At 41.8% G+C, this 19,392-nt stretch overlaps 1 protein-coding gene across 2 annotated transcripts in view; it reads left to right on the top strand.

Annotated features, from left to right (window-relative positions):
* WDHD1 (WD repeat and HMG-box DNA binding protein 1) overlaps positions 1 to 11,158 on the top strand; it is a 56,645-nt gene extending 45,487 nt beyond the window's left edge. For both annotated transcript variants that reach the window (XM_089778290.1, XM_006120118.5), the window contains exons 20-26: positions 516 to 637; positions 4,333 to 4,392; positions 4,643 to 4,686; positions 4,814 to 4,972; positions 7,991 to 8,124; positions 9,525 to 9,660; positions 10,198 to 11,158. In XM_089778290.1, the coding sequence (XP_089634416.1) occupies positions 516 to 637; positions 4,333 to 4,392; positions 4,643 to 4,686; positions 4,814 to 4,972; positions 7,991 to 8,124; positions 9,525 to 9,660; positions 10,198 to 10,398 (856 nt within the window). In that variant the 3' untranslated portion in view covers positions 10,399 to 11,158. The remainder of the gene's footprint in view (positions 1 to 515; positions 638 to 4,332; positions 4,393 to 4,642; positions 4,687 to 4,813; positions 4,973 to 7,990; positions 8,125 to 9,524; positions 9,661 to 10,197) is intronic.
* Positions 11,159 to 19,392: the final 8,234 nt, after the last annotated feature.

Raw genomic sequence — 19,392 nt, 5'->3', positions numbered from 1 at the left:
TGTTTTATCCCTTTTATCAATAGTTAGCATCTTTTTCCTTAACACTTCCTCCAAAAATGGCTGCAAGCTTCTTATTCAGAGTCCACCTTATGTTCGCCCATCTTGGGGAATAAATCAAAGTCATATGATCTGTCTTAGATGCTTTGATTTCTTTGTTCATTGGAGGTCAGTGTAGTTGTTCTAATTCAGTGTTGTAGACTTCAAGAGAACACACAGGCTTATGTGATCCTTCTTAGTGCTATGCGAGTACTGTAGTAGTGGTGGCGGTGGTAAGTGTACTTTTTGTGTTAGTTGCACTGCAATAGCTATTTTACCTTATTAAACCCTTGATTTGTTTTGACTGTCATATCACAGAATAATCAACAGCATATTTTAAAAAGTCCAGATTGCTTTTGTGTTATAAAATAAATTCAGAAATGTAAATAAGTCTCATTTTATTCCTTTCTGCTCTTTTCCCTTTTGGATGAGCTGCAATGTCATGCGTATCCTCATTAAGATTAATTATTTCCACATAGTTATAGCAGTTCTGCCACAGAGTGGAGCCAGCCTCGAGTGAGAAATCTTCTGCATGAACAAGATATGGAAGACAGCAAGGAAGCAGATGCAGTTGAGGAAGTGGAAGAAATGCAAAAATTTAGTAAGAAACACTTGGGGCAGGTTGGGAAGTTGACATAAATCTTTATTTTACAGATTCAATTAGAATTAATTGTTATGGTGGAAATTCCCCTCAGCTTATAAAATGGATTGGATGATAAACAATACATAAACTGTTGATTTAGTGTTTTCAAAACATTGATTTTCATGACACCAATGTGAGCCAGGTAAGCATCATCTCCATCTTAGGGAAAATTAGGCACAGATGTTGTGTGACACGGCAGGTCAGACATAGAAAAGCCCTGCATAGATACGCATCTGAGCTGCAATCCCCTAAAATGATCTGCAGATATCAGATTTGAAGGGCTTTAGATATATAATTTGAATCTTCATCCGTTTGCGATCCACAAAGATGGTCCATGGATATCTGCATCCAACAGATGCAAATATTAAAATGCTTCAGAGAGGTAGCAGAGTTACTCAGTTTCAGCAAAAGGAACAAGGAATCTGGTGGCACTTTAATGAATTTATTAAGGTATTAGAGAATAAGCGTCTGTGAGTTACAACTCACTTCATCAGATGGTGAAGAAAAAAAGGTAAAAAAAAGGATAACAAAGAAGGCAGTGTGATGACATTGCTAATTAACTCAGAGTGGATTTATCTCCAACAGCAATGAGAAGGTGAGAGTACCTGATTAGAAAATTACCTATTGTAATGGCAGAACCACTCAATTTAAATCTTGGTTTAGGGTGTCAAATTTGCATATGAATTCCAGCTCAGCAGCTTCCTGTTGCAGTCTGTTTTGGAAGTTTTTTTGCTAGAGAATGGCATCTTGCAAGTCTGAAATTGTGTGTCCATGGAGTTTAAAGCGCTCTTCCGCGGGTTTTTATATGTTGCCGTTCTTAGTCTGATTTGTGTCCATTTATTAGAGACTGTCCGTTTTGTCCAGTGTACATTGCAGAAGGGTATTGTTGACACATGGTGTCATATATTGCAGTATAGATGTGCACGTGAATGAGCCTTTGATGGTATAGCTGATGAAGTTAAGTCCTTTGATGGTGTCACTAGGGTAGATGTGAGGACAGTGCTGACCATGGGGTTTGTTGCAGGAATAGATTCCTGGATTAGTGTTTCTCTTATGGGGTGTGAACTTGTTGGTCAGTATTTATCTCAAGTTGGGGGACTGTCTATAAGAAAGGACTGGCCTGCCTCCTAAGGTCGGAGCGGCCATTGTCTATGATAGGATCCTTGATGATGTGTAGAAGAGATTTTCGCTAGGGGCTGTAGGTTATGGCTAGTGGCATGGATATTTAGAGCATACTTGCTTTTTTTTTTATAGTTTCATTTTTAACAATGGCACTCACTGACTTCTGGCTCATCTGATAAATGTTTTGTTGTTGTTTGTTGTTTTCAATTCAGCTTTTACTTAATTGACAGACTCAGAGGGGGAGCCATGTTTGTAACTGAAAAAAACCTAAAAAACAATTGACAGTTTTGCAGCACTTTAGAGACTAACAAAAAATGTAGAGGGTATCATGAGGCACAACCCACTTCAGATAAATGGAGTAAGGGGTCCAGGGTACAAATAAAGAGCAGAGAAAGAGAAGGAATGGGGAGGGAAAGAGAAGGAAAAAATATTGTCAATTAGAGTATCCGTGCTATACGAGACTAATAGAGTGGGCTGTAAGTATTCTATTAGTACTTAGTGCTTATTAGTGCTTAGCGTTTTATGTTAGGATTGGGGATGTAAAAGCCCTCCGTGCCAGATCTTTGTTCAAACCTTGATTACACGTGTCAAATTTGTAAATGAAACTATTTATACATTAAATAAATACATTTATACATTAATCAAATAAATAAATAAATAAAGCTACATTATTTGTTAATCTCTAAAGTGCTGCAGAACTATTCGTTGTGAATTAACAGAGTGCAGGCATACTCTGCTGTGCCTTCTCTCTGGATGATAATGTCCAATTTCTGGGTCACCCAAAGAAAAAAAAGTTTATAGGGAGCTTGTGATAGCTTGTAATTTTGCTGTTACCTACAGGCAGACTTTCTAGCCCATATCTCCTTCTGATGTTTCTATGTCCTGCCTTCTGTGTGTTTAGTACATATTTAGTAATATAAATGTTTTGGACTCTACGATGGAGGGAAAATAATCACTGAATTACAGTCTAGCACAGTGGTCTCCAACCTTTTTACATCCAAGATCACTTTTTAAATGTCAGAACAAGCCAGCCAAGATCTACCACCGCATCCTTCCCCCAAAACCCCACCCCCTCCTTGAAGCCCCATGCTCTGTTCTCCTCATCTCCATCACTTGCTATCCCCAACCCTTATACACTCTCAGGATATGGCTACACTGCCGCTTTTTTTAAAAATTCTGTCTAGACAGGGCCAAATGTCAGAAAAAATCCTTCTTTCGGTAGCCCCCTTATTCTTCATGGAATGAGGAATACAGGGGATACCGAAAGAGCATATTTACTGTTCTGCTAAAAAAAGTGGAAGAACAAACGCATCCCCGGACACAAGAGTTTTTCTGGAATACGTCTGGAATCCCGGAAAAACTCCTGCAGTCTAGCCATACCCTCACTGGGTTGAGACAGGATGTGGGCTCTGGGATGGGAATGAGGGATTTGGGTGTGGGAAGGGATGAGAGGTGCAAGGTCTGGGAGGGTATTTGGATGCAGGAGGAGGTGGAGAAGGGAATTCTGGCTCGGGGAGAGGGCTCCAGGATGGAAGTGTTGGGGTACTGAGCAAGCCACATGCTTGTGGATGTGAAGGTGCAGGAGTTTGGGTTGGAGTATGCGAGGGGTTCAAGGCAGGGAGGTTGGGAGTAAGATGGACAGTGTGTGGATGGTGCAGGAGTGTTGTGGCAGAAGACTGAGGGGCTGCAGGAGTTTGGGGATGTGAGAGGTTTAGGACAGGGGGTTCCAGTTTATGATAGGCTCAGATCTAAGGCTCAGGAGGTGGGGGGGTACAGGAGCGTTATAATGCTGCGGCCAGATGGGGGCTTAGCCCCAATCAGGGGTTTGTTGGCTAGGCTTCATTTTTAAATAAAATATTATGTCAAACACAAAAAGTTTCAACATTGTCTTTATTTATGAGAAGGGCGGGGAACCTATTTTGAGTTGGGTCACTGACCCACAGAAAAGTCAGTTGGGGCCACACAAGTGAGATGCAAAAAAATACTCCTCCATCCCTGCCTCCCCCAACCTCACTAATGTGGCCCCAACTGTGGTGGTGGGAGCAGAGGACATGGTACTGGGGTTGGGTGCTTGGGGAGGGGACAGGGTGCCAGTGGGTTCTGTGGCAGGGGACAGGATTCTGCGCCAGGGGCCGGGGTGCCAGTGGGGACAACGGTCAGGGGACAGGGAGTCCCAGCACGTGCCTCCTCTGGGGACTCTTCCACCCTCCCCCCCCCAGAAAAGGGAAGTCCGGTTGCACACTTCTTCTTGGGACTTCTTTTAAATACTGTTGCTTCTGATCAAAAAGATGGTCTAAGTGAGGGTTATCCATAAAACTGGCAAAGTAAAACTTAGCTTAGCAAAGTAAATGTAATATACAGCTCTTTCCTTTTTCTTAAAAAAGAGAATCCCAGGCAGGGATAAGACAAATTAAATGTGTCTGTTAAAGCACTTATATCAATACTAAAATATAAAGTAATGATGAAAGTTACAAATGAGTTCAATAGGATTTTGTTCTGAGTTTAAAATGCATTTTTTTTTTATTTTGAAGGACAAAATCCATTCAGCAAAATTGTAGCATCATCATCTGAAATGTCTACTCCTAAATCTGGTGAGTAAATCTCATTTTATTCCAACGAGAAAGTATTGTTGTTTGTTGTCAGAATCTATTCATGTGTCTCTCCTCCTCTTTCCTAACATTCAATTAAAAGTGCAGAATTTTCAGTTTTGATTTAACAGGCTGGAATACTTTAATTTTTTGAAATAAAGATATAAAATGAAAAATGTTCAATTTAATCTTACCATATACAATATTTTACAGATTTTCATATGTTATATTTTTCCCTTTCCCATAACAAAAGCTGTAATTACATGTAGCAGCCAAGGACGAGTCAATCCCTTCAAGGTAAGAATTTTGCTTCATCTGATTTTTTTTTTTTTGTCAGATTGTCATACAACATAAATTCTTTGGGGAAAAAAAGACCCCCTATTGTGGAAAAAAATAAAATGCTCCTAACTTTTTGTTACTTTAGGTATCCGCTAACCAAAGAGACTCACCAGCTCACTCGGGTAACATTCTAGATAATATGAGCAAGTTCTCCAAGAACACCCCAGCACCAAACAGCCGGGTTGCAAATAAACAGAAGTCTCCAGTTATAAAGCCTCTGATCTCCAAGCCCAAGTCTAAGCAGGTAATATTTCAACTAGTTCAGTGAGCCAAATGTAATATTGAATTTTACCTGTTCTTATTATGTATATAAAACAATGTTGAATGACTTAAAGAACCGAAACAATAAACTCTGTCCAAGCAAAGTACAAAAATGTGTAAAACTATATCAGAGGTTAGCAGCCTTTCAAAGTAGAAAAGCCTTTTTGTTTGTTTGTTTGTTTTTTGTCTTTGACTTAAATATTTTGAGGACCATCACATGCAAAACAACTTGTCCACATACACAAAGATAGCAGATGACAAATGAATTTTGATTTAAATAAACAAAAGAGCTGATGGTATAAACTGTGTCTATTAAGTTTTTTCCCTCTTGTTCAGTGTTCCATCCTACAAAACTAGCATCCTACCTAGTACTTGCTACTTCTGACTCTTAAGAGCCAGAACTCTACCCCATAGCAAAGATCTGGCCTTAATGCAATACAATTTACTATGTATGTATTAGTAACACAGGATTAAAAAAAAACATCAAGAACCTGAGAGTTTAATATCTGCAACACTCCAAAAAATATTCTGCTAAAAGAATCTTTTTTCTTCTTGTCTTAAGCCATTAACACCTATGTAAACGCTGTTTGAAATGAAATGCAAATGTCCTCCTAGTGTTGCGCGCACATGCACACACACACCTCACCCACTCCAGCCTTCTCTCCCCCCCAGCCTAACAGAGACGACTGTAGCAAGTGAGTCAGGACACCCCAAACAAACTGCCCCCTACCTCCACCCCACTGCACAGATACCAGCCCCCCACCCCTTTTTTTTCCCCCCATCTATTCCATGCAGTCATCCCCTTACTTCCCCCTTCTCAAGCAATTAGGGAAATCCTAAACTCTATCCAGACTGGAGCACCCCCCCACACACATACCTCCCCTGCCCCACTCACCATGGGCAGTGGCTGTACCCGCCCACGGTACTTCTGGGCCAGGCCTGCTGTGGATGGGGGTTGCTCTAGCCAGGCTGGAGTGCCTCCCACCAGTGGTGGGTCCCATGGGGCTGAAGCAGCTTCTTGTCCATAGGGGGTTGCTGGGTTTCTGCCTCTCTCTCTTCCAGCAGACAGGACTCTCCAAACTCCCCTCCCCTCTGACTTTCCCCCACAACACTTATTGTTTCCTTACCTTGGCTGCTTATCTGGGCTGCTTTTCTGCTCTGGGAGCTCTTCAGTTCAGCATGTGACAGCATTCCGCTGCTATTTACAGGTGCCCTGCCCCCTGCTGGTCATCTGAGCTCCCTGCCTCCACAGGGACCTTTTGAACCTCTGAGCGGGGCTCCGAAAATAGCTGCACAGTCATGCAGCTACACTGTTTAGAGGGAGTTTTGCCCTAGGTTATTCATTAACAGTATAGTTTGATTGTACATTTGTTGCTGCCAAGACATTATATTGTGACCCATTTGTAATAAATGCTGCACATATTGCCTTTTACTTTAAAAAGATCCCATGTGCTTCTTATAAGCATAAGACATGGTCATATTTAATGGATTGCTTATAGGATGGTGAATGGTTAACCACCCCTTTAATGAGTGAGGCTTACTGATTATGGTTAATCAATGGGGGCTGGAGCAGCCCCCTATGAACAAAAAATTGCTTCAGCCCCATGGGACCCACTGTCAGTGGGAGGCACTCCAGCCTGGCTGGAGCAGCTCCCATCTTCAGCAGGCCTGGTCCAGAAGCACCGTGGGCAGATACACTCTATCCCAGCCAGAGCAGCCACTGCCCATGGTGGCTGGGTGTGTGGGGGGGGAGGTGGCAGGTGTGCTCCAGCCTAGCTCGATATTAGGATTTCACATCTGTAATTGCTTGTTTTCTGTGTTAAATTATGCTTAAAACTGGTTTGAATAAAGTTAAAACGTATCAACCATTAATAGTTGACTATATTAAAGTTACGACTACTCCCCATACTTTTAATGTGACTTCTGCTGTGGGACATCTTTAGAAGGTTGCTCTGGGAAGGGGGTTCAAGACAAGGAGTTAGAGTGCAAGAGGTGGTGAGGGTGCAGGCTCTGAGATGGAGTTTGGGGGCAGGAGTGGGCCTCGTCGATGGGGCAGAGTACTGGGGTGCAGGAGGAGCATGGGGTGCTGGCTCTGAGAGGGTGGGTTCAGGGCTGGGATTTGGGGTGCAGGAGGAGCATGGGGTGCTGGCTCTGAGGGGGTGGGTTCAGGGCTGGGAGTTGGGGTTCAGGAGGAGCATGGGGTGCTGGCTCTGAGGGGGTGGGTTCAGGGCTGGGAGTTGGGGTTCAGGAGGAGCATGGGGTGCTGGCTCTGAGGGGGGGTTCAGGGCTGGGACTTGAGGTGCAGGAGGGGGCATGAGGTGTTGCTCCAGGAAGGAGCTGGGGGTTAGGGTGCAGAGTCCCATCAGGTGCCACTTACCAGCCGTGGCTACCATTTGGCAGCAAGGCTTCCAGCCTCCCCTGGCCCCATGCTGCTCCCAGAAGGGGCCACTGCGCCGCTGTGGCTCGGTAGAGTAGCGGAGGGCATGTGTCTCCTTGCACTTCCCCTGTCTGCCAGTACCACTCCCTCAGTTCCTCGTTCCTGCCCAACTGGAGCTGCGGGGGGAGTGCTGGCAGGTAGGACCAACATGCGGAGAACACCTCCTGCCATATGGAACTGTGTGGGCCGCTTCAGGGAGCAGTGTGGAGCTGGGGTAGGAGATGGTGATCAACTGGGAGAATCCCCAAAGAGCTATAGGAGGCAGACAAAGAACTGCAGGTTACCAACTCCTGAATTATGCTATGTGCAGACTAAAAATCTATAGAAAGCATATTCATGCAGTGACTTCAGTATGTATTTAATATTTTTATTTTCTGTTTAATAAGATTATTAATAAAATATACATAACACTCTCAAGATTTTAAACTGTCAGTTTAACAATATAAACCCTCTGTAAAATGCTTTTCTTTGGGATGATGTGGTTTGTATTGTCAGATGTAGACATGTATTCACGATGTGTAAATATCAGTAATGGATTTTTCTAAATCTTTATAATTTTTATAGGCTTTAGCAGCCACATTTTTCCAGGCCCGTCCACCCAACTCTGGTGACAAAACAGTAGAAGAGAAAGAAGAAAAAGCTGAAAATGTGTTGCCTGAAAGCCAAGCTGCTGCTGCTGAAAACACTGAAAACAGAAGGTGGGGGAATACAAGGGATTTTGTTTTTCACTTAAATCAATTTTAATTTTGATGTATACATTTGACATAGTTTCAGAAATGTCTGCATTTCTAATATCTGACTCATTAACTGTCTCTACTTCATTTTCATCACCTGTGCAATAGTGTTTTTAATGCTTTAGCTCTCTGGCTCATCGGTGGGTATGTCCTCATTACAACTGGCGGTGTGAAAGTAGACCTGTACCCATGCTAGCTGTACTCTAGGTAGTTTGCTGAAAAGAAGAGTGAAGATGCTGTGGCAATGGGCTTCAGCAGCACAAGTGAGGACATACCAGGCAAAGCCTGGTGACTTTTCGCCCATACTCAAGCCTGTGCTGCAATGTCCTTGTTTCTCTTTTTAACGAGTTAGCTAGATGAAAGCTAGCACAGGTATCCCTGCATGAGCTGCCATTCATACCCCATGATACAATGTTGGCATACCCTAGAAATGTCATCTTTTTCTAAAATTTGGTTTGAACATTTCTGGAACATGCGGAATACAACTGATGTGTCACCATATCCATTGTATTCATCTTCTTAGTGGCCTCACCTCTAGAGAGAGTCTTTACATATAAAGTTTGTAGGAATGAGTGATTTCTCCTGGCATTGGAATGAGGCAAAGCTCTATAAAATCACAATAAGAAGCTTTTCTATAGACTTCATACACTGGAATTAAGTTTTTATAGTTGTGAAGTCACCTTCCGGATCTTAGCTGGTTACTATGTATATTAAGTGTGTTGTCAAAATTGTCTCTACATAAAATGTGTCTTGATTGTTAGGAAATTACAATGAAAGCACAGAATATTGCATGTCTCCCAATAGTTATAGAAAATTCATTCAACTCAAATATTGTGTTATTCTGAGATAGGTGCATTCCTAGGTGGCAATAGTCTGTACGGTGTGTAATGTAAGTTTTAGGCCCTAAGTCATGATTTCTGTGTAGTTATTCTTTATGCATCTTATATGGATTGTTGAACAATAGATTAAGCCATGTGGCTATGCTAGATCAAAATATTAGAAGTATTTATATTTGATACATTCCCTGGCATCTAAAATCAAAACCTAAAAGCTTCATCAGAGGTTCCAGATTCATAGGCAACTTACATGGAAGTGTTCAATTTGAAAAGAGAACTTTATAGCAGAGAACCATCAGTCATTTTTAAGTAAAGACTTCTATTTTTGAAAGCGTACTGACTTGACCTGTTGCTGCAGCATGCTGGTGCACGGGGCTGAATAGATAATGGGAACTGCAGACTTGCTTTTCTAGAAAGGAACTTTGTAACAATGAAAAACACTCCAATCGGTTCTTGTTGCAAATGCTATTTTTGTAAAATTGTTCTATAGGCTTCATACACTGGATATTATTTTTGTAACTATTTTAGACCAAAGACAGGATTCCAAATGTGGCTAGAAGAAAACAGAGAGAGCATTTTGGCAGATAATCCTGATTTGGAGGAAGCAGACATAATAAAAGAAGGCATGAGTCGATTTAGAGTGCTGACAGCTGATGAAAGGATGGTAAGAAAGCTCTGTTACATTATCTTTTATAGAATTGTTTCTCTTTTACCACTGAATCCTGTGGAAACTCCTGTTTTGAAATTTCCTTAAACACTGGTGTTTTCCATCTGTATTCAAAATACTATACCATGCCAAACCCCAAAATGTATGCTTTAATTATCAGCCAGATCTTTATAAATTGTTTATTTCTTCTTCTGAATCATTGTCTCCCTCAGTGATCCTCCTGCCTACCCCAATGAGCTATTTTGTGGCATTTGGGACTGGGGTGGGGACAGGGGAGGATTGATGATACAGCATGTTCAGGAAGGGGGCAAAACTGGGCAGGAAGAGGCGGGGTGGGGGCGGGTCAGGGGCAGGAAGAATCAGGATGGGAATAGGGCTTTGAGAGAAGGGGTGGAGTGGGGGAGGATCCTGGGGCAGATCTGGGGGGTCAAACACCCCCCGGCATTTTTCAAAGTGGGCACCTGTGTGTAGGGCAGTGGAATTCACTATATTACGTTTTGATTTTAGTTTGTAACATGAACCTGTTTTTTTAAGGTCTGGACAGAGAAAGCCAAAGGAGGAGCGGCTGGTAATTCAGCTGAAGCAAAGAAGCGGAAGCGCCTGGCTGATGCAAAGAATGAAGGGACAGAGAGACAGGAAGAAAAATCAAAGGACTCCAGTTTGTCCAAAAAACAGAAGTTGTTAGAGCCCTCTACAAATATCAAATTGTCAGCCTTTGCATTCAAGCAGAGCTAAAACAAAATTGGTAACTTCCCACTGTTTTCTTGTCAGAGACCCTAGTTTCTCCTGTATTCAGTATGTGGGCAAATTTCTCAAAGTGCACTTGCTAAAGGAGTGAGTGTTTTGTCCTAAACATTCCTTTACAAAGTGTTCTTTGTGGAAATGATGCAGCACCTCTGAGAACTTCAGTGCAAATAAGTTTTTATACAAAGTATGTACAGTAGATAGAAATAGTCATAATTCATTGATTATTTTCCTGATATGGGGCCAGATTTTATGGTACCACGTGGCCATAGTGTGCCAAACCTCATGAGATATTTGACCCTATTGGCAGTTAGACAGCCTGGGGAGGATCTGCAGAGTTTAAGGATGATTTTGTGATGGTATAAAGCCAAAGTAGGGGCTTTTATGTCACTTGTTCTTCCTCCTGTCAACATAGCAAGGAAAAGAAACTATGGCCAGAGGTAGAGACAAACATGCTGCTGTACCATACTGATCTTTGGATGCAGTTTCAAAACGTACGACCTTTTCCAGTCATTGAGCTCCAGCAGCCAAATTTAGTTCAGGGGGTCAAGCTATGTACCAAAACTGTATGGGGAACAGTGGGCATACAGAGGACAGGTTTAAGTCATTGTGTGTGCGTGTGTGTTCACGTTCGTTCCTCCCCCTGACCCTGGTTCTCTCCCGGGATATGGCCTCTAAAACATTCTTAACTTTAGAATTTGTGGGTTTTGTATGTAATATTTGTTCAAAATAAAATATGACCATCTCTGTGTTTATGTTGGTGGAAGTCTCCTTTTCAATTTTTGCATTAGAAAGTAGACTTGCAATTCATAGTAGGTAACTGGCTTCTGACTGGTGCTTTTCTCCGGCAAAGCTCCATGCCGAAAAAAAGCAGCAGCCATTTTTATGCAAATGAAGCGGGGGAGATTTAAATCCCCACTTCATTAGCAATTGCAATACGTCTAATTTACATCCCTTTTGCGAAAAAGGGATGTAGTCTAGACGTAGCCTCAGTCTGCCTCTCTGGTGCTTTCCCTGTGTATGCTCTTCTCTTGCCTACTAATGGTTCTTTTCTGCCTCTTTCGACTGTCCAGTCTTTAGGTGCTTATAGATTTTGTTTTTCCTGTTATATTCCAGCTCAGCTTTCCCCTTGATATTTTTATACCCACTACCTCTTCTTGTCGTCGTCCCTCTTTCCCATTTTTTTCCTTCTTTCCTCCATCCCCCTCCCTTCTCCCCTATTTATTTTAGCTCTGGACATCCAACACTCTGGTCATCTGAAGAAGTGGGCTGTGCCCACAAAAGCTCAGAATACCATCTACATGTTTTGTTAGGCTTTAAATTGCTACCAGACTGTTGTTTGTTTTTTAAGTTTATCCTGTTACAGACTAACTTGGCTACCCCCTGAATGCTAGAAGGTGTTTATGGCTACAAATAAGCATGGCTTTGTCATGCTGGCAAGCATAGATCTTGAGCTAGTCGTCCTTCTCTTGGGTTTAATGGAAGAAGTAATTGAGTTTCTTGATGGAATGAGGTGGCTGAAATACTAGAAGCCACTGTCCAAGGCAGTAGGGACTAGAGGGGGCCTGGTGCTAGCAACAGGGATTGCTCCCCCTCGTTCATTGCTGGTAGGAAGCAGAGCAACATGGTGGGGAACCATTGAAGCGAAGGAGGCTGCAGCTGGGTCACTCTGCTTCCCTCCCCCCCACACACACACTGCTGTGTGCAGGGGGGTGTGACCCTGCTGCTGGCAGCAGGCTCCTTGCTAGTCCTCCAGGCAATGTTGCTTTGGGGAAGAGGAATAGTGGGGAAGCATGGAGGGGTAGAATAAGGGCAGGAAGAGGTGTGGCCTGGGGTGGAATAAATATTGGGGGAGGGAAAGAGGCACTGTCGGAGTTTCCATCAAGAAGGAATTGAGGGTGGAGGGAGTCTGCAGCACCCTATATATTGCACCGGAAGGGCACTGGAGCTGGTCCTCTATGGATCCTGATAAGGGAAAAACTTCCTGCACCAGGAATGTGTGCTCGCCACATGCACTAACTTGGAATGGACATGATCAACACCTCTCGAAAAACAGCAGGTACGGAACAGATAAACTCTTTTTCCCTGTCATTGATTGCAAATGCTGGTGTTAGAGGCAGAAAGCCAGAGTAGTATTTGTCAGCCTGTATGAGAGAGCAGAGACAAAGTCCTGGGGGAATAGTTAACTGTCTGAAAAAGCAGCTTTGGAAATTAAGACCAAGAAAACTGTCTGCTGTTTGTTCAATTAGTGTTCAGGGAAACAGGACTTTGTGTACATTCTTAACAGGATTGCACCAAGGAAATTCCTGTTTCATATGATTAATTTCTCTTCCTAACGGGAACATCCCAGCATGGCTCTGATTATTGGCTAATATTGGGTTAAAAAAGGGTGACTATCTTCTTCTTGGTATTGGTGTGAGAATCTTTGCTGTGACTTCTGTCATTTGAAGTGATCTACCTCTGCCTCTCTTCCACCCCTCTTCAAATCCCAGCTGAAGAAAATATCTCTTTGGTCAATTGAGCTTTTATTTCTGAGAGAGGTTTTTTTGCTTTTCTTTGCTCAACCATCCCATTGCATGTGACCCTGAAAGTTGTTTTCTCATGCATTATGTCAGAAAGATGCTGTACAAAATGAAGTATTGACAAAATGGGTAATAGTTACTATAGTTTTCACAATTAAAGTATAGCTTTACCCATCTTTGCTGAACCCTTGAGTGTTTGTTTATTTGGCATCTGCTTTTGCGGTTATTTTGGTTGCCACAGTAACTTGTAGCAAGATCGCCATCAAATTTCACAGTTGATGGCATTGAAAAGTGTTGTTTGTGACTCAGTACGGCAATTTTCTGCAAAGGCAAATCATTGCAATTAGAACATATATCTGTCTTGTGCCCTCAATGGCTTGGTCAGAGATGCTTCTTGCTGAAAAGCTACGACTGCTGCAATTTTTATGCAGTAATCTTAAAAAACCCTATATTAGTCTGTAAGAATGCAAACATCATGCTGAAGTGATCGCAAAATCAAAATTGTTTGGTGGCTTTTAATGGCTGATGTGTTTTAATAGGTGCATATCTAGTCACCTACTTACTTACTTTGAAGTTCCATCTTAAAGAAATGTTTTAGAAGTGCAACACCTGAGGTTTGAGCCTACGACAGGCTGAGAGCCATTTACTTCAAATGGGAGTTATAGTACTAAGTCATCCTAAAGATCAGATTAAATTGAACACCGTCAAAAATATATCTGAATACCGGGCATATTATTGCATTTCAAAACATGTACGCCAGCAAAATATTTGTGCTATAAATAACATACCCTGATCATCCTACTAAGGAATATTTTCTTAGGCCTTCCAAGTTCGTGCTCTATCATAACATTTCAATCCAAAATAAAACAATTATACAAGTCTGTCAATCTATGCCATTCAGATTGAGGGATTTTTAATGTTTTTAAAAGGTGACATTTTACATGCCTCATTCAAACACAGAGCAAAACCCTTCACCGAGACAGCTTCCAATTCAGAGAAGTGAGACTTGGGAGGTCTGTGTATTGTCTTTTGAGTGAGGAAAAATGTGCTCTCCCCCATTGGCACAAATTCATGTTGGCCACACACTCCTAGCCTCCGTGCTTGGTTCATAGATCTGTTTAATGACCATATAGATGGGCCACTATAGGACACTGAAGATGATGCTTGGGCTTACTGAAATGTACTTTGCAAAGCTTGCCCTGTCTTATTTTCTCTGTCCTTTATTGCCAAGGGTACTGCAAAAATTAAGCCTGGTATTTCTCCCCTCTCCAGTTTTTAGCCACTTCTTTCGTTAGTCTGTAATGATTTTTTTTTTTAATTTGAACATTCCTGCCCATAAAATAGCATCTGTGTTCCTCAGAATATTGGAATTGTCCACATTGTTTTCTTTCACTGTCCTTTACATACCAGTAATAATCAACCCTATGTCTAGGGTGTGAAATAGCCACGATCTTTAAACAAGATGTAGTAAAAAAAAAATACTGTAGAGTTTATTTATGCCCCAAATTACAAAGGTGTTCAAATAAGAAGGTTCTTTTGTGGAATAACATTTGACTGAAGTTTATCATATTTAGTCTCAGTGAATTAGCAATGAAAATTTTAATAGACCTCCATTAGGTGAAGAAAAATGTGTCTCCATTGCCTCAGAGGGACTAGCCATGCTAGTCTGTAACTTTAAAAACGAGTAGTCCTGTATCACCTTAGGCCATGTCTGCACTACAGATAAGATCAAAGCAGCAACAGTCAGTCCTCCAGGGTTCAAATTATCGGGTCTAGTGAAGACATGCTAATTCAAACTGAGATTGTGTTCCCATCGATGCCTATAGTCCTGCTTCTATGAGAAGCAAGGGCAGTCAAAGAGAGAGTGTGCTCCCTTTGACTTCCTGCAATGTGGATGGCATCAAAATTCGAGTTAAGATTCTTTGACTTAAGTACGCAATTAATGTAGCAGAAGTTGCGTATCTTAATTCAAACTTATCCTGTAGGGTAGACTAGAGGTTAAAGACTAACAAATACATGTAGATACAGTATCGTGAGTTTTTTGTGGGCAAAACCCACTCCTGTAGTTTGGAATGCTCAGGGGTGGTCCTATCTCTGTTCCCTAGTATTATACATGAACTGACACCAAAGATTAACTTGGTTCTGTGCATTTAAACGCTGTCTTAAGTAAAATAGACTCTCCCTAAATTGGGTTTCAGTAAATCCGTCAGTTCTTCATCGTGTCTGCTGCAAGAGGTATTATGAGGACACTCCAATAAGCCACATGCTTCTTCCCGTCACACTCATCATTTCTTTTGCATTTCTGTTTACAGATTAGAAAAAATAACTATTGGGTAATTCTTCCCTTCCCTTTTTTCTTGTTGCAAAAACGAGTAGTGCAATGTGACTGGGATGTACGTTCAACTTACAGCTGTAAGTGGTTTCCAAAAAGTGGGTGCTTTGGCATTGCCAACGTCAGCATTTCAATAACCTGTAACAACATACTTGGGCTTTGGCAGCTTGGTTAACTAATTTGGGATGTGTTCTTATTACCAGAAGCAGAGTGGATATTTAAATAAAATGTCCGGATTTGTCGCTTAAAGCTGTTGTGGGCTGCGTAACTCCTGTCAGTCCATTGGTTGTTGATGGATTTGGAGCATTGAGACAGCAAAGTCTGACATGATGTTTCTTGCTGAATCTTTTTTCCAGTGTCAAATGTGCCCCAAACCCAGTCTCAAAGAACATGTCCCCTCCTGTACACGTAGATTATAGCACCAAACTAGCATGTCCTAAAAGGAGTGTGATGTGTCCCATTGTGAGATGGCTCAGCAGCGCACTTGTTTGCTTAGTTAGAGCTATTTCACATTAGGCCATATCATCTCTGTGTTATAAAATACACTTCAAGAATAATGTGTCAAGGCTATTCCCCCAACTGGCACTCCCAAGTGCAGAAGGTGGGGGGCTGCAAGAGACCTTAAAATACCTTGCCACTATGGGCTTCTGTTTAAAAGCTTCCTGCCACCACCACGTAAAAAACCTATTTCTTTTTGATTCCAGGAAGAAACACTTGGAACTTCTTCCAGAGGGATACCCCAAGCTCTTTTAATATAAGAGAACATTAAAAAAAAAGAGAGAGAAACCAAACTGCAATCTTTAATAGCTGACCTCTCAGTCTTAGGCATGCATACACAGACTTCCAGGACACAAAAATCAAATCATCACCTTAAAAAAAATGATTTTTATTAACAAAACAAAAAGATATACTCGATAAAACATACTTGGTTACTAGGTGTTTTAAAGCAACTGAGAAAAGAACAAAATTCCATCCCTGGGATATAGTTTAAAGTACAGTGTATGGGAGGGACATGGACTTAGCACAGAGAAGCTTAACCAAACAATAAAACAAAGAAAATAACCTGGTTGCATCTAAATGGACATCCCCTATCTACTCTCAGATTCGTGCTTCAAGGTCCAGTCCACTTTAATGCCCAGTATTCTTTGTAGGCATGGTAATTCTGCCTAGTGTAATTCATCTTGTTCCCCCAACTCCTGGCTTAAAACTCACACAAAAGAAGAAAAAGCAAACAGGGTTTCTTTCATTTCCAATCTCAACACCTTCCCTATTGGCTCTCCTGGCTCCCTGCAAACACTTCCTTGCTACTTGAGTTTAATCCTTTGGTTACTGAATGCTGGGATGTTCAGAAAAGGCCAGCACTCTTCCTATCCATCACAGTTTGAAACTTTTCTAATGAAATGTGTCCCAAAAAAAAAAAAATCCTCTCATCTAACCTATCTATAGTATTTCTAAGGCACCAGACTCAGTTCTGGCCTTGAACGATTAGACTGAGAACAATAAAACTTTTTTCACCTATCTCCTACCAGATGAATCCTCTTGGGGAAAAAATAAGTAAAGGGGAGGAGGATAAAAATAGCTGCTGTTCTGTGGTTTGTGCTGGTATGTATATGGAAGTGACAACACATTTCAAAGGTAGCTGCATTTTATTTCTCCCACTTCAGTTCAGTTGTGTGCCGCTGGTAAAGCATTTTGAGGCCCCAGGATGAAATAAACAACAAGCTCAGGAGCATTACTGCTGTATATTGATGCATATCACTAGCTTGATACGTATTAATTCCTAGCATGCCAGGTACCAACACTGGTTGGCAGCCTACTAAGGAGTAAGTGGAATGATGCAAAATGTGGGACATTGAACTGGACTGGTAGAAATTTGAGTGAGACAGACTAATCAGCTTCCTTCCTGCCTACTGCAAAACCACATTAGAAACATTATTTCTAAATTGAGTGACTTTTCAAAAATGCTTAGCATTGGCTTTGGTAAATACCAATGGTAAAATTCCTGCTGACTTCAACTAAAATAGATGAATGACAAGTGCTTTTGAAAATCCGATCTTAAAGGGTTTGCAAGCACCCACATATTGCAAAAGTGCTGTACACCCTGACACCATATTTACCTAGTACAAATGAATCTTTCTTTTTAAGTATTTTAAATAATCAAGAACATTATTAGTAAAGATCTGGCTTGTTAACTGTTCATAGGGGCTCATCCTGAATTGGTGGAAATGGAAGACATGGCTTATGATTTTGAAAGTGTTCCTTTAATGAAGGCCTCGGCCCATTTATAAAATCACTCCATATTTTCTCAGGCAAGTCTAATCCAGGCCAAGAGGCCAGACAGGGACAAGACAGGTCTTGCAATTCATACACGGAAGAATAAAGCTACGGGAATGCATGCAGCAAAATCATCCCCTCAATCTGACACCTTAAGAGATGGGGGAAAAAACTGCAGAAATGAAAGAAGGAAGTGCGTATCCCACAATGTTAAGGTCTCCACATTTTTTGTTGCATTCTAAATTATGCAAACACTAAGGTTTCATTTAAAATAATATTTTTCCTCTGCAAGAATAAACTGCCATAATGTAAACACACTACTACTTCTTAACACTTGTTTTGCAGAAAACATCTGTAGCAAACAGGAAAAACTTAAGCTGGTTCACCAAAGCCATGCAAAGCTAATAGCCACCAAGACTGAAAAGAGCCACTTGATGCTAGATTCAATTGGACGTGAATGACAGAGGATGTTCAATTGAACATTTCATGATGTGTGTTGCCCAGTAACTGTCCAGTGTATAAATCACATTATTGATTCCAGGATTATAATGCCACAAAGTAAGTGAGCAAAGAAATGCAGGGACACAACTACTATTTTAGCTTACTTTAATCAGAGGCTTGATCTTGTATTTAGATGAATGTTTACAGAAGATTGCTGCTTTTAGGGGAAGAATAGTTATAATCTTTGGTGCAAACAGATTTGCTGTAATATCTTACATTTGTTTTCAAATTAGAATTTTTATACTGTGTAATCAGCTGGTAACATAACACTAGCTGGTTTAATTTGAATTCATTTTACATTTGCTGTTTTCTTACCCCACACAGATCTTCCAGTATGTAATAGGCAAGAGAAAGCCAAGTCTCCATAGCCTCCTTCCCGATCCTTGCATCATACCCACGGCGGCTCCTTTTGGGGTGGGATATTTCCTCAGGTGTTCTTTATGATCATTATTTATCAGGCTCCCATTGTGTTTGGTGCTTTTCAAACAGAGGACAAAGAGATGGTCCCTGCGCCAAAGCTCTGGTATGGTTTGACACGTGGGCTGTGCGAAATTGCTCTTAGTGGCAGTGTCTTTTTCTCCTCTTAACACTAGAGGACTTTTGCAGGTAAGTTAATGTAGAGCACTGTTTCTGAAAGTGCTCCGCGAAACCACTTTGAAAAACATTAATGGGCCACCCTGATTTGTTTATTTACTGGCGCCGCGGCCATGGAGCCTCATAGCTCCCATTGGCTCCGTTTCGTCCTTTACAGCGAAGGGGAGCCGCGGGAAGCTGCGTGGGCTGGGCCACTGCTTCCCGCGGCTCTGCTTGGCAGCAAAGAATGTGTTTCCCAAAGTGGTTTTGCGGCGCACTTTCAGAAACACTGATGTAGAGGTGCATTATAGGCAAATTGTGAGTGGAAACTTCATATTTGCTCCGTGAAGTTTGAAAGCTCATCAGTGGCACCATCAGAAATCCAATAAAAATATTTCTTCACCCACCTTGTGTCTCATATCCGGCTCTTTGTTGTGTAACTAGATTAGTAGTTAGTGTTAGAGTTAGTAGTGGGAGGCAAAGCTAGATAATTTCATGGAGGTTAGGTCCATAAAAGGCTATTAGCCAGGGGATAGAAATGGTGTCCTTGGCCTCTGTTAGTCAGAGGCTGGAGAGGGATGGCAGGAGACAAATTGCTTGATCATTGTCTTCGGACCACCCCCTCTGTGGCACCTGGCATTGGCCACTGACAGCAGACAGATTACTGGGCTAGATGGACCTTTGGTCTGACCCAGTACGGCCGTTCTTATGTGAAGGGGGTTTTCCCCTTCCTGCCCATGTTCCCTTTGGGGCGTGGGGCATGCCAAAGTCCCAGGACTCCCA

This window comes from Pelodiscus sinensis, chromosome 5 (genome assembly GCF_052426305.1).
Source record: "Pelodiscus sinensis isolate ZL-2025 chromosome 5, ASM5242630v1, whole genome shotgun sequence".
Classification (NCBI taxonomy): Eukaryota; Metazoa; Chordata; order Testudines; family Trionychidae; genus Pelodiscus; species Pelodiscus sinensis.
This window is presented reverse-complemented; position numbering and strand designations above follow the sequence as displayed.